The sequence below is a fragment of the Neolamprologus brichardi genome, chromosome 5 (genome assembly GCF_056152115.1).
Source record: "Neolamprologus brichardi isolate AB-2024 chromosome 5, ASM5615211v1, whole genome shotgun sequence".
Taxonomy (NCBI): domain Eukaryota; kingdom Metazoa; phylum Chordata; class Actinopteri; order Cichliformes; family Cichlidae; genus Neolamprologus; species Neolamprologus brichardi.
Window position 1 is genome coordinate 11,549,563 of NC_142108.1, and position 12,237 is coordinate 11,561,799.

The following is a 12,237-nucleotide window of genomic DNA, read 5'->3' on the forward strand; positions in this document are numbered from 1 at the left end:
ATACGTTTAGATTGAGCACAGGTTGAATTTTCATCTTTCTAACAAAAGAAGGAATGCTTGCCTCTGACATCTGTGCATCATTGTAATATTAGGCATGAAGGAATGAAGATGGATTTGATTAAGGAAATCAATTAAGAAAAAATATGATTAATGCCGCTCATTACAAATCAATTAATGCTGTTCCTTGTTGTGATATAAGGATGATATGAATATTAAACCTATCACAGGAGGCGTGGCTTTAATAGATGTAGCAATAACGTATTTTTCTGAGCTATAACAAGAGCAGCTATCACCTACAGGCAGGGGCGGATCTAGAAGGGTGGCATCCCTTGCCACCCCAAGTGCCACCCCAGCTTTGCATATGACAGTGTTGCTTATTAAAATAAGATAGCATTAACACTTTGAGCGTAGTTACAGTCAACAGTGAATATAAATGCTAAAACTAAATATATTGCATAGTGTTACCCCCCTCCACCGTTAACAAATGGTTCAGCCCATAGCAGGACCGGCTTTTTTCTTGTTTTCAGTAGCAAGCAACAGTGTTGCCAACTTAGCGACTTTGTCGCTATATTTAGCGAGTTTTCAGACCCCCTAGCGACTTTTTTTCTTAAAAAAGTCGCTAAAAAAAGACGTGAAAGACATTACAAAAAACAATAATTGCTAAAAGAAATTTAATTTGTAGTTCTAAATAAATTCTAAATGCATTTAGGACGTTTTTTGCTCACTTTATGTCTCGTCCACGATGTTATTTCTCTCTCCAGCAGCGTAGGTTACAATTACATTAGCATGACCAATTATGCAAATTAGGTGATGACGTCATTTAGCGACTTCTAGCGACTTTTAGGACAACCAATAGCGATTTTCCTTACTGAGGAGTTGGCAACACTGGCAAGCAATGCTTATGATTGTGCCAGAGCACATTTTGAACAACACCATGGGAATTTCAGATTTCACACAGGTGGTTGGTTGTTACACTCTGGAAATGGAAGGAAGGTGAGTGTTATTAACCCTCTGTTGTCCATCGACAGGCTGCACCTCCAAATCACATGACTGATTTAAGCTGACATAGCAACAAGCTGCAGCCACGCTGAGTCTCTATTTCAGCCCATATTGAAAGTTCGGACTTCAAAGTTTTTTTTAATTTTAATTACAGGCCAGTAAATCCAGAGTTATGATAATATATATAAGACACGCTTTTTTCTAAATACTGTCGTCACATTTTTGTGTGTGTGTCTTTTAAGCGTTTTCTAAGGACAGCGCAAAAACAGTAAAGAAAGGGAAAAAAAACACCTCTTTCCTATCGGTGGAAAAATGTACCATGTCAACCAGTTTAAAAAAAAGTCAACAAGTGGGATTTGGTTGTTTAGGAAGAGGGAAACGTTTTGGGAGTGACTGTAACAACAGCGAGACAGAGCAGCCAGTGAGAGAGAGAGAGAGAGAGAGAAAGAGAGAGAGAGAGTTTTTAGATGTGGGAGATTTGTGACGTTTAGTGTGGAGTGTATACTTAGTGTGTTGTGTTGTCTTGTGTAGGTGTTCTGTTGTGTAGTCCTCTTGTTTTGTGTGTCAGTGAGGGCACTAATGAATGTCACAAAGGCACATTTGCAATGTAAACACTCTCACTAAGTAGAAAACCAGTGGAGTGATACACCTCCTGTTGTCAGGCCTGCAGGTTTATCCCTGTGCTGCTCTCCTCTGTCTTTTGGTGGAAAAACATTTTTTTTGTACTGACATACATAATTTGTGGGGCATCTTATTGCAACACCTGCAAATACTACTAGGATTTTAAGTTCTTTGCGTGATTTCAGATCAGTAACACTAATGCAGTATGTCAGTGAAAAAAACAACTAAATTCAGTTGAGCTGAAAAGATACCAAACAAGGCAGGGGAAAAAAAATAAAATGAAACAATTTGAGGGTGAAATACAAACATAAACTCAAAAGGAGTCAAAAATGGTCGGTTGTATTTCAGACCTCAGTGGGTTAATCCAACAAATCATGAAAAATTAGGTTTAAATTTTTGTTAATGACAGTGCAGATTTCTGACATTTTGTGTAATTTAAGCTGTAACAATGTGTTTGTTTTCTAACAAAAAACAGTGTGAAACTTAAGTTAGACTTGTGTTTGTAAAGCAACCGCCCCATGTTGTGTAGCTTTCTGGATTTTATACTTATTGGGCTACATATGTATTTATTATACAGGCTATACAGTACATACAATCAAAACTCACTTGTTTTATGTAACTAAAGTGTTTAATTATGTGGGCTACAGACAATAATTAAGTTACAGACTATATTTATATGAAAAACGTGTATACTTACTGCATTTGAATCAATAACCACCTGCATATGTGTTTGACAAAAAAAGGCTTTGATTTTGCCACCCCATTTGATTTCTTTGCCTCCCTCATGCCACCCTAAGAAAATTTCTCTAGATCCGCCCCTGCCTACAGGCCCAGAGCATGCTCACATGGTTCAAATTTAGAAATGTAGAAGTAAGATGTGATTTATCTTGTGAAGTTCTGGTGATATTACCAGCAAATAACTATGACTAAGCTGAGATGTTCAAACCGCAAACAGTTTCTAGCTGTGCTGGCAGGAAACCATTAAATGTGACATCAAAAACATGCAGCCATGTACAGAGTAGACTCAGTATACACAGGAAATGTGGTGCAATCTCCAGTGTGTGTGTTTTCTTGAATCCATTTTGAGGTAATTTCATTCTTGTGTTAACTGCTCTCATCTGACTCCACTGTTTTTATGTTTGTTCAAACACCAGAGGGCTCAGACTTAGTATAAAGTCACGAATGAGGCAATGTGTGCTTTAAGGCTTCACTATTTATTTTTATTTTATTAAATATAAATCTGTGGAGGTTTTAACTGACGCACACTCTTTAATCAGGCAATCACATGGGAGCAACTCCATGCATTTAGGCATGTAGATATAGACAGGGTGATTTTCTGAGGTTCAACTTGAGCATCAGAACTGAGAAGAAATGTGACTGAAGTAACTTTGAATGTGGCATGTTTGTTGGTGTCAGGTGGGCTGATTTGAGTATTTATCAAACTGTTGATCTACTGGGATTTTTCTGGGTCATTTCTAGGGTTTACAGAGAATGGTGACCAAAAAGATTTTTAAATATCCAGTGAGAGGTTGTCCTCGCGGTGAATATCCAGTGTTGATCTCAGTGGTCAGGGGAGAATGGCCAAACAGGAAGGCAGTCGCAACTAAAATAACCACAACCAGGAGAATGTCTTTGAATGCACAACACGTCGAACCTTTAATGGTGGAATGAGAGATTCACATCAGGGATGTGCAGCTGACAAATCTGCAGCAACTGTGTGATCCTATCATGTTAATATGGACCAAAATATGTGGGGAATGTTTCCAGCACTTTGCCAAAGTGAAGCATTAAGACCGTTCTGACTGCTATAGTGGGTCCAAACCATTACTTGTAAAGTGTACCTAATACAGTGGCCAGCGATTGTGCATATACTTGGAGTTTCTGGGCCTTTGTCAATTGTTCTCTGGCATATTTCCCTGCATTTGTAATTTAGGAGTGAGAAAATGTAGGAAGCCCTAATGACTGCTTTCCTCCTCCTCACCTCTCCTCACTCTTTTCTCATTTTTACTCTTCTGACTGTTCAATCCAAAGCTCTGACTCAAACAGTGTCCCCATTTCCTTCCCTCCAGCAGTTTTTATCCCTTTCCCCTTTCCCCCTCCAAGTCTACTAGAGGTGGGAATCACCATACATCCCACGATACGATATTATCACAATACTTAATGCACGATACGATATTATTGCAATTTTTTAAAATATTTTGCGATATTCAGATTCTGTACATAAAGGTAAACTTTATCAATATTCATTTTATCTAATAACAAAGTCACGCACTCAGTCTTTGTCTCATTTCAGTCAGTTATATTGGTGACAAACTGAACGGTTTGTATTACAGTCTAGTCCAACTTAACTGAATGCAACCATCTGGTACTATTATAGCTATTCTGAACTATGCAATTTGTGAAAACTATGCAGCCCCTTCAGCAACTGAAGAATTTGAAAGTAAATTAAAACAAAATATAATTTTACATTAAATAAAAAAGTTTTAAACTTAATTAAAATAAAACATGTCTTAAATTAAAATAAGTAAACTGTCATGTTTATTGCTGCCAAAAAAAAAGTTAAACACATTTGGACAGTGAAGGAATGTCAGGATTCTTGCTCAGAAAAAGGATCAACATGCTCTGAAGTCAGAGCATGTTCCAGTCCACAAAAACTTTTTTGTAACAAAATATCGATTTCTGCTGTCCCAGTATCGATACATTATTAGCAAATGAAATATCACGATACTACACAGTATCGATTTTTTCCCCCACCCCTAAAGTCTACCCATAACTTTTCCCTGTCCACACATTTTCCCGGCGTCTTACATTTTCCTTTTCCTTCCGCAAGGTTGATGTATGCGCTAACCTGCTGTAATTAATACAGGAGAGGGGTGAAGATCAAGCATCTGGGAAAACCACCCTTGATTTCATTTGCACAGCAGAACCATGTGAAAGCACCTCCATTAATCAGGCCTCTGTGACTGTGTGCATACACTTACGTAATAAGCCCAGGAAAGAGATGAAAAGGGCAAGCACACACTAACTGTATTTGTTTTTAAAACTGTGTTTCAATGTCTTGCTTGTTCTTTCGTCATTCTCTTCTTCTGACCTCCATCTGTCTTTCTCTTCCTACAGTTTGGCAGAACAGAGGTGATAGACAACACTCTAAACCCCGACTTTGTAAGAAAGTACATCTTGGACTACTTTTTTGAGGAGAAGCAGAACCTTCGCTTTGACTTGTGAGTGATGTTTAGTTTTCATTATTTCACTTCCTTTTCTGCACCATCTGCCTACACCGTTCAGTTAACTTAAGAAACTGACCATCTGCCATACCTGACCAGAACATTTAACAACCCTAACTATGCACAACAAGACTGACCTCTCTCACCATGCCAAAATATGGATGGGGATCTAAACATTGCTCTGAAATGGCATGTTGTTTGTTTTATTTAGATAACTGCATTTATTTACACCAGTGCATAACAAATGTAATCTCAGCATTTGTCATATACATCATAAGGTAAGCCTTACAATTCAAAAAAACAAGACAAAAGCAGCAATTCTCTTTGAGGAACACCCTGACTGTGGTGAGAAAAAACCCCCAGGAAGGAACCTGCTATAGATGATGTCTGTCTAGACCTACTGGGGTGAGGGGGAAGCAAAGAAAGAAAAGAAAAGCAACCTCAGATCAGGGTCATGCAGACTTGGAGATGTTTGCAAGACTTTCAGAGAGAGAAAGGCCAGAGAGGAAAATGCACAACTTAATGAAGAGGAAAGAAACACAATTTATGACACGAACAAGGCTACATGAATGCATAGAGGAAGAAATGAGATAAGAGACGTGCTCCGTGCTTGATGGGAGGTCCAGCAGCAGCCTGAGCCTATAGCAATATAGAAATGGGATCTCTCTTGCTACTTAATATCTTCAGAGCAACATATTGTAGAAGCTTTCCGGGAGCTATATCCTGATAATAAAGAATTACAACTGCTGGTCCCAGAAGTAACTAATGAATGGGATCGTTTTCAGCATCATTCTAAGAAGGCATGTTTGTAATGTTAATAATGCTGGACGGCTCATCTGTATTGCTACAGATGACTTTAAATGCATGAGTTAAAGGAGATATTCTAGTCAAAAATGACTAAATGGAATCAGCAGTGCTAGAGGCCAAGTTAATGCCATGTTTTTAGGGCCCAAAACATTGAGATCACCAATTGCCAATAGAAATATATGCATTGTCAACCAGCACACGACATTGAACCTCTTATATGACTTTTGGAAGACTTTCAACATCTGATAAATATGACCAGCACAGTGCTCGTCTTTTGAGTCAAAGCACGATATGATCAGTGGTGTCAAATGCAACACCGAGATCCAGCGTGATAGCTATAGAGAGGAGTCCATTGTGTGAGAATATGAGAAGATGGTTGATGCTTTTTACCCATGCTTGTCTCTGAGTTATCATGCTCTCTGAATGCTGAATGAAACTCCTAAAAATGGAACCATTATTGCATGCTAATCTAATAAAAATAATGAATAAAAGGAGTAAAAATAATCATATATAAAGGGTGTAATGGATATTTGGCAGTAATTGGCCAAAATGCCCTTAATCAAGGATTTTCAATTAGAGATTTAATGACAGCAATCTTAAACATCTGCAGACTGTTAATAAAGATAAAGTGATCATATTTTGGTTTAAGCACATGTTAATTGAGAGCAGTGGTTTGGCAGAAGCAACTGTTAATGTTATTTTTTCCACAAGAGAGATCCAGCCTAAATATGAACATAAATCTAATCTTACAAGTGTTTCTAAATCTGATCTGCTTAATAAGCCCCCAAAACATGTATTTAAAAAAAACAAAAAAAAACCTATGTAAGAACACGATAATATAATGGATTTCTTTGGTAATATTATCACATCTGCTTTTAACCTTAAAGTTTTTGGATGGGTCAGATTCCAAAAAGATGCTTTTTGTAATTTGGACACCAGGAATGCCTCCTCAGGTTTTAATGCAGTTTGTTTAACTCTTTTATGGTTTAAATTGATTTAAATTTGAAACAACAAATCTGTCAAATCTCTTTGACGCTCTAAATCTGTGCCACCCTATGCTGTCAAAGACAGTGCAGCTCACCAAGAGAAAGTCTTGCGCGCTGTTTATTCAACATATTACTCAGTAATTGTATTTGATTTGATCTCCAGGCAAACGGGATCCATTGTTTCATCACACGTTTAATCCTGGGACATCACATATGTCCCTTTTCCCTTTTATTGCTTTATATTCACATGCAAATCAGATCAGGTCCACCACTCAGGTCTTATTGTCTGTAGTCAAACCCCTTTCCAGTTACTCAGCACAACAAATAACAACATCTGAAATGACACTAAGATCTCGGTTCTTTTTATCTCTCCTCATTCTGTTTTCACACGTAACTTTGTTTGTCTTCTCTCTTGATGCTCACTCACCTCCAGAGGTGGGTCGAGTATCCAAAAATTGTACTCAAGTAAGAGTAGCATTACTTTAAAATATTATTACTCAAGTAAAAGTGAAAAGTAGTCTTCAAAAATGTTACTCAAGTAAGAGTAAAAAACGACTTGGTGAAAAGACTACTCAAGTAGCGAGTAACTGTTTGAAATGTCTGATTTATTTTATAAATAAATGCTATCAGACAAACAAAAATAAATAAATATACAAATTTTAGTATTTTCAACAGGAATATATGTAAAAAGATCAACAAAAAAATTTCCAGATTTCAGTTTTTTACAACATCAAGCTTTTTTCACCAATACCTAGTGTAAATGATATAAACATAAACAGTGCAAACAATTTCCAGTGACAAGATATGCTGTAAACTTTATCTTCATTTTTGCTCCAAATGGCACAGCAGCCTCAGAGAAAACATTAGAGCAAGGCATTTTCATCATATGTTCATACAAGGCAGCTCAGTTTACCATAAATTGCATGGGTGTGCATTTATTTCTGCATATTTAGCAAAAATGTGCCATTTCTTCACTCAGTGAAGTGATGGTTAAGCTTCAGCAGCAGTTTGCTCTCAAGGTTCTTTCTGTGAAGCTGTAACTGTCTAGCAGTGAACAGGAGTCCTGCATGACTAAGAAGTCCTTCACAAGCTCCAGATGCATGAAGAGCTGTATTGATTTTGATCGACAGCTTCTTGATGTGAGGAACGCCATGCAATAGATCCACACCTCCAGTGAATGGACATGAAAGGTACCTCTCCAGCCCTGCTTCTGGCTTTCCTGACCCCATGGATCCATCATCTTAGTCGGTTAGGCTGCTGTTTGTGCTGGCCTCATCCAGCTCTGAGTCTAGGTGATGTCTGATGAAGTTGAGACCTATGGAAAGATGTATGGTTTTCAAAAGAATTAGCTCTTGTCATTATAGTGCTGTATACACTGCCAAGCTGCAGATGTTTGGCAAGAAGATTTGATCACACTGGAGATGTTTTGTACTAACCCTTGTAGAAAAACAAAATCCTGTCATTCATATCCCGCACAAACAGTTTGCAATGAATTCCAGATTAGGTTTAAAATAAGAATGCGTGCAAGGCTAAGCAGTGCTAGCCAATAGATCCTCCTGTTTGGCTGTTACTCTGGGAAAAGACGAGAAAGACGGTGATGGAAGCCGTGACTGGAGCTGCGATGTAGCCTATATAATATTTATATTGTACGAACGTGATAATTATGTATATTGTAATAACGTGATATTGTTCAAACATGAAGGGTATATTGTACTAACATGATAGTATATTGTTCTAACAATAGTATATTATTAGAACAATATACTTTTCTATTTTTCTTTTGGCTGGGTGGCAGCTCTACACTTCCGTATTACGCTACGGTATCCGAGGCTTTTCAATGTGGCCTCACAAAATTGTGACGACTACAACAACCATGAAAAGAGTTGGATGGACATTGCTGCTCAGTCTGCCTGGTCAATGTTTTCCATTAGTAATTTAGCAAAGTTGATGGTGGTGGTGGTGTGTGTCTGTAAGACAGAGAGAGGGAGAGCGAAAGACAGATTTTGTATGATAAGCTTCATGTTATGGACGCACAGTTTGAGCACTCAGGTCGCATCAGAGCATCAGGCCGTATAGTGTGAGACCCTGCATCGTGACCTATGAACTTCTAACCTCTGCAATTCAATTGTACAGTTTGAGGAGGAGCTGAATAACGCGACTGGAAAAAATCGCAGTGTTTGCCCAGCTTAATGCAGACTGTTTAAACTAAACAAGCTGCTTTTTCACATAATAAACCCTGTCAGCCGCAGTATTGCCTTCTGTTTTAACAGTCAAAGCAGTAGAGACGAGCTGTTTGCATGTGCGTGGAACTCCAGCGTCATTAACCAGGCTAGCTGTTAGCTTATAGCTCACGCTGGCTAACCAGCGAGCAGTTAAAAGGACAGCCGAAGCTGCACAAAACACCCACAAACTTATCTCACTACATCGTAGCGCCGAAAATATGACTCGCAGCTCGACACAGCTGCTGTAACATAAGACTGACATCCAGCTAACCACAGCTAAAAAGATATTTGAAGAAAACTTAACGTTTCCTCAGGTTACACGAGCTGAGTTTTTTCATGCTGAAAAGTTGGTTTGTTTTGGCTCTCACTGAAGACACCGACACTGAAGACATAGCTGTTCTTTTGTACTGCTTTTAAGCGGAACATTCTTTGTATGTGAGGAAAATGCTCTTCATCCTCTTCAGCTCTAGCGTAGACAACTGGCTCTGTCATGTTTTCATGTTTCTTCTTTCTGTGTGTCCGCTACTTTGAAACTCTTGGGCCGCTCTGCCCGCCACAGTTTCAAACTGGTCATGTGACTGCATGGCCACATCTGATTGGTAAAAAAGTTACCGGAAACTCCACTGGCGGCATGTTATCTAATGTGTTAAACTAATTATATTTTAAAAAGTAACGAGTTGAATTTTGCAAATGTAGCGGAGTAAAAGTACCGTTTCTTCTTCACAAATGTACTCAAGTAAAAGTAAAAAGTATTGTGCAAAAAAGGTACTTTAAAAGTACATTTTTTTTCAAAAACTTACTCAAGTAAATGTAACGGAGTAAATGTAACTCGTTACTACCCACCTCTGCTCACCTCACTAAACGCTGCAGTTTTCAGTGCAGCACATTTAAGTCTCACCTTATATCGTTTTCTTTTAGCTCTTTCCCTGTGCTTTATTTCTTTGTAATCCATGCACTGCACCAATTATAATGACTATCTCCTGCTTCCTTCCTTTTCTTCAACTTGATAAACAAAAAGATAGAAAGATTTTCGTTCGAAAACCTTCCTGCAATGTCATATGGGTCAAATGTATAAAGTAAGGCTTTTGTTTTCATTTTGCTTCCTTTCAGGTATGATGTTGACTCCAAAAGCCCCGACTTGTCCAAACACGTGAGTACTCACAGCTATTTTAAACCTTGAACCACAGACAAATGGAGATCAGTCTTGGGTAAAATCTGAAATATTGGCTTGAATTGCTGTGGAGAAAATTCCTCCATGGAAACATTTAAATATGGTGTTTGACAAAATGGAAGATAGTAAAAATTCCTTTTATCAGTGGTCTGATGTTGCTTGTTTTAATTAGTTTGTCGCCTGCTGCATGTTTTCAGGGTGGAATAAAGCAAACCCCATCTATTGCCTGATCACATAAGTATCCAAATACAAAGTTTTTATTTGTTCTCTTTTATTCACAGTGCTATTGTTTTTAGATATGCAGTCATATACTGTACTTATATTTCGTATGTAAATGTACAGTTTAAATGTCTACTTGATCAGCAACTGGTTCTTTCATCGTCTTTTTTTATTGGTTTTAGTGGCACTGTAGTAATGGATAGTATGTAACACCATAATATACTCATGTAGAAAAAAGGATTACGTAATGCTTTTAACCATTAGTTTCCATTTAAAGCGATGCATTACATTATTTTTGTTCTTAATCATTTCTGGGGGAAAATAACAAATTTTTTTACTCATGACTGGAAACTATGGTGATGGAAAAGCATTGAAAATGTCAAAAATAATCAGCGCGGGTGATTATTTGGTGTATTTGGATAAGTGAGGTTTGCGTTTTTCCATCACTTGCTTTAACTGTTCCTCTGTTGGGGTTTGGGTTTTACTTTTGTGGCACAGCATGTTGTCGTCTTTCGGGGTCCCACGTCCCCATTTTGAACAGTGCCAGGAGTGCTAGGTATTTGATATGGTGTTGTGTGCTGGTATATGATGTGCTCTGTTGTTATTGTTGTTGTTGTTGTTGCTGCTGCCGCCCAACTTTTCTGGAAGCCCGCAGAACTCAACGTAGGTCCCAACATCTCTCTCACTTCTAACACTGCATGGCTGCTGTTTCACATGAATGAGCCGTCTCTCAGGAGAAAAGAAGGCGCCACTGATCACAACAAAAACAACTGAGAGCCAAGTCAAGCCATTTGCACAGCTCTTGTTACTGGCCACAGTAATTTCAGTGGAACTATGTAGTTTTTGTGCCTTTCGAATGTTTTATTCAACACCATCAAGATGATCAGGTTTCCAGGCTCTTATGGGCTGCATTGAGTGGAATTAATTGGTTTAAAAAAACCTAGAGACTCATTGAAATCAATCACTCTATAGCCCAATAAATTATTTAACGATCCCAGTCTGTCGAGGTCAATATTAAGGACTTTTGCCCCACATCCTGCCTCTGATAAGTTCAGGAAAGACTATGCTGAAAAATACACAATGAGATTCTTTGCAGAAAAACTTGGGAGTCTGATGAAGTAGATCAGTGCCGGCTGACACTGAGAGACTTTGTCCACAGACATGCTGAGCTAGAGTCATAACTGTGTTCAATCATGTTTCTGGCCATTACACACGGGTCACTGAATGCCTCCTTCTTATCCCATCATGTGTAATACTTCACGGTTCATTAAATGAGTGGTTTCCATCAGGTTGGTTGGAGCATATTCTGAGTGGGTTACAATAATTTCTGATGACTGGTTAAATTCAAATACTTTGAAATATGTCTCTACTTTGTTTTGAAGTTGAGGGACTCAAAGTTCAGGTAGGCTCTTTTAATAGTGTTCTCCTTCAGCTCAGATTATTATTATTATCCATCGAGACTTCCCCTTTGTTTTACAATTTGTATTAAGATTTTGGTTATGTGGTTACCCAGCAAATATGGTTGAAACCCTGACATTATCTCTGTGGTTAGAAGTGGAAACAGTATCACAGCAAAAACTGAACTGCAGAACTGTTGATGTTGATGTTCTATGTTGGTCTGGTCAGATGAGCTCTTACAAAGTGAGAAATGTAGAATCAGTTATCGCGAAGAAGCAATTAATATGGTTAGTTCACGGCTTTGAAACAACCACACAATGGATTCTCCATGTACTCGTGCTAGTTTTATTAGATCTGTTGAGATGTGCTTTTTTAAAAACCTTTTGTCTTTTGCTGTGTAACCACGTTATACTGTTGATTTAGTGAGCTGAATAAAACTGAATTTGTTGCAGCTGCTATTGCTAAGATTTTGATTTTGAGCTCCAGCTGCCATTTCTTATTAAAAACGACTGTTTTAACATTTAGGTTGAAGTTGTACTTTTATCATTTTATTATTATTATTATCTTTTTTTCCAAACGTAAGGGTTGCA

The 12,237-nt window shown here is 38.1% G+C and overlaps 1 protein-coding gene across 2 annotated transcripts in view; it reads left to right on the top strand.

Annotated features, from left to right (window-relative positions):
* The window catches only part of cpne5b (copine Vb), a 130,276-nt gene that overhangs the window by 34,104 nt on the left and 83,935 nt on the right, over positions 1-12,237 (top strand). For both annotated transcript variants that reach the window (XM_087840652.1, XM_087840651.1), the window contains exons 5-6: positions 4,738-4,841; positions 9,970-10,009. In XM_087840652.1, the coding sequence (XP_087696778.1) occupies positions 4,738-4,841; positions 9,970-10,009 (144 nt within the window). The remainder of the gene's footprint in view (positions 1-4,737; positions 4,842-9,969; positions 10,010-12,237) is intronic.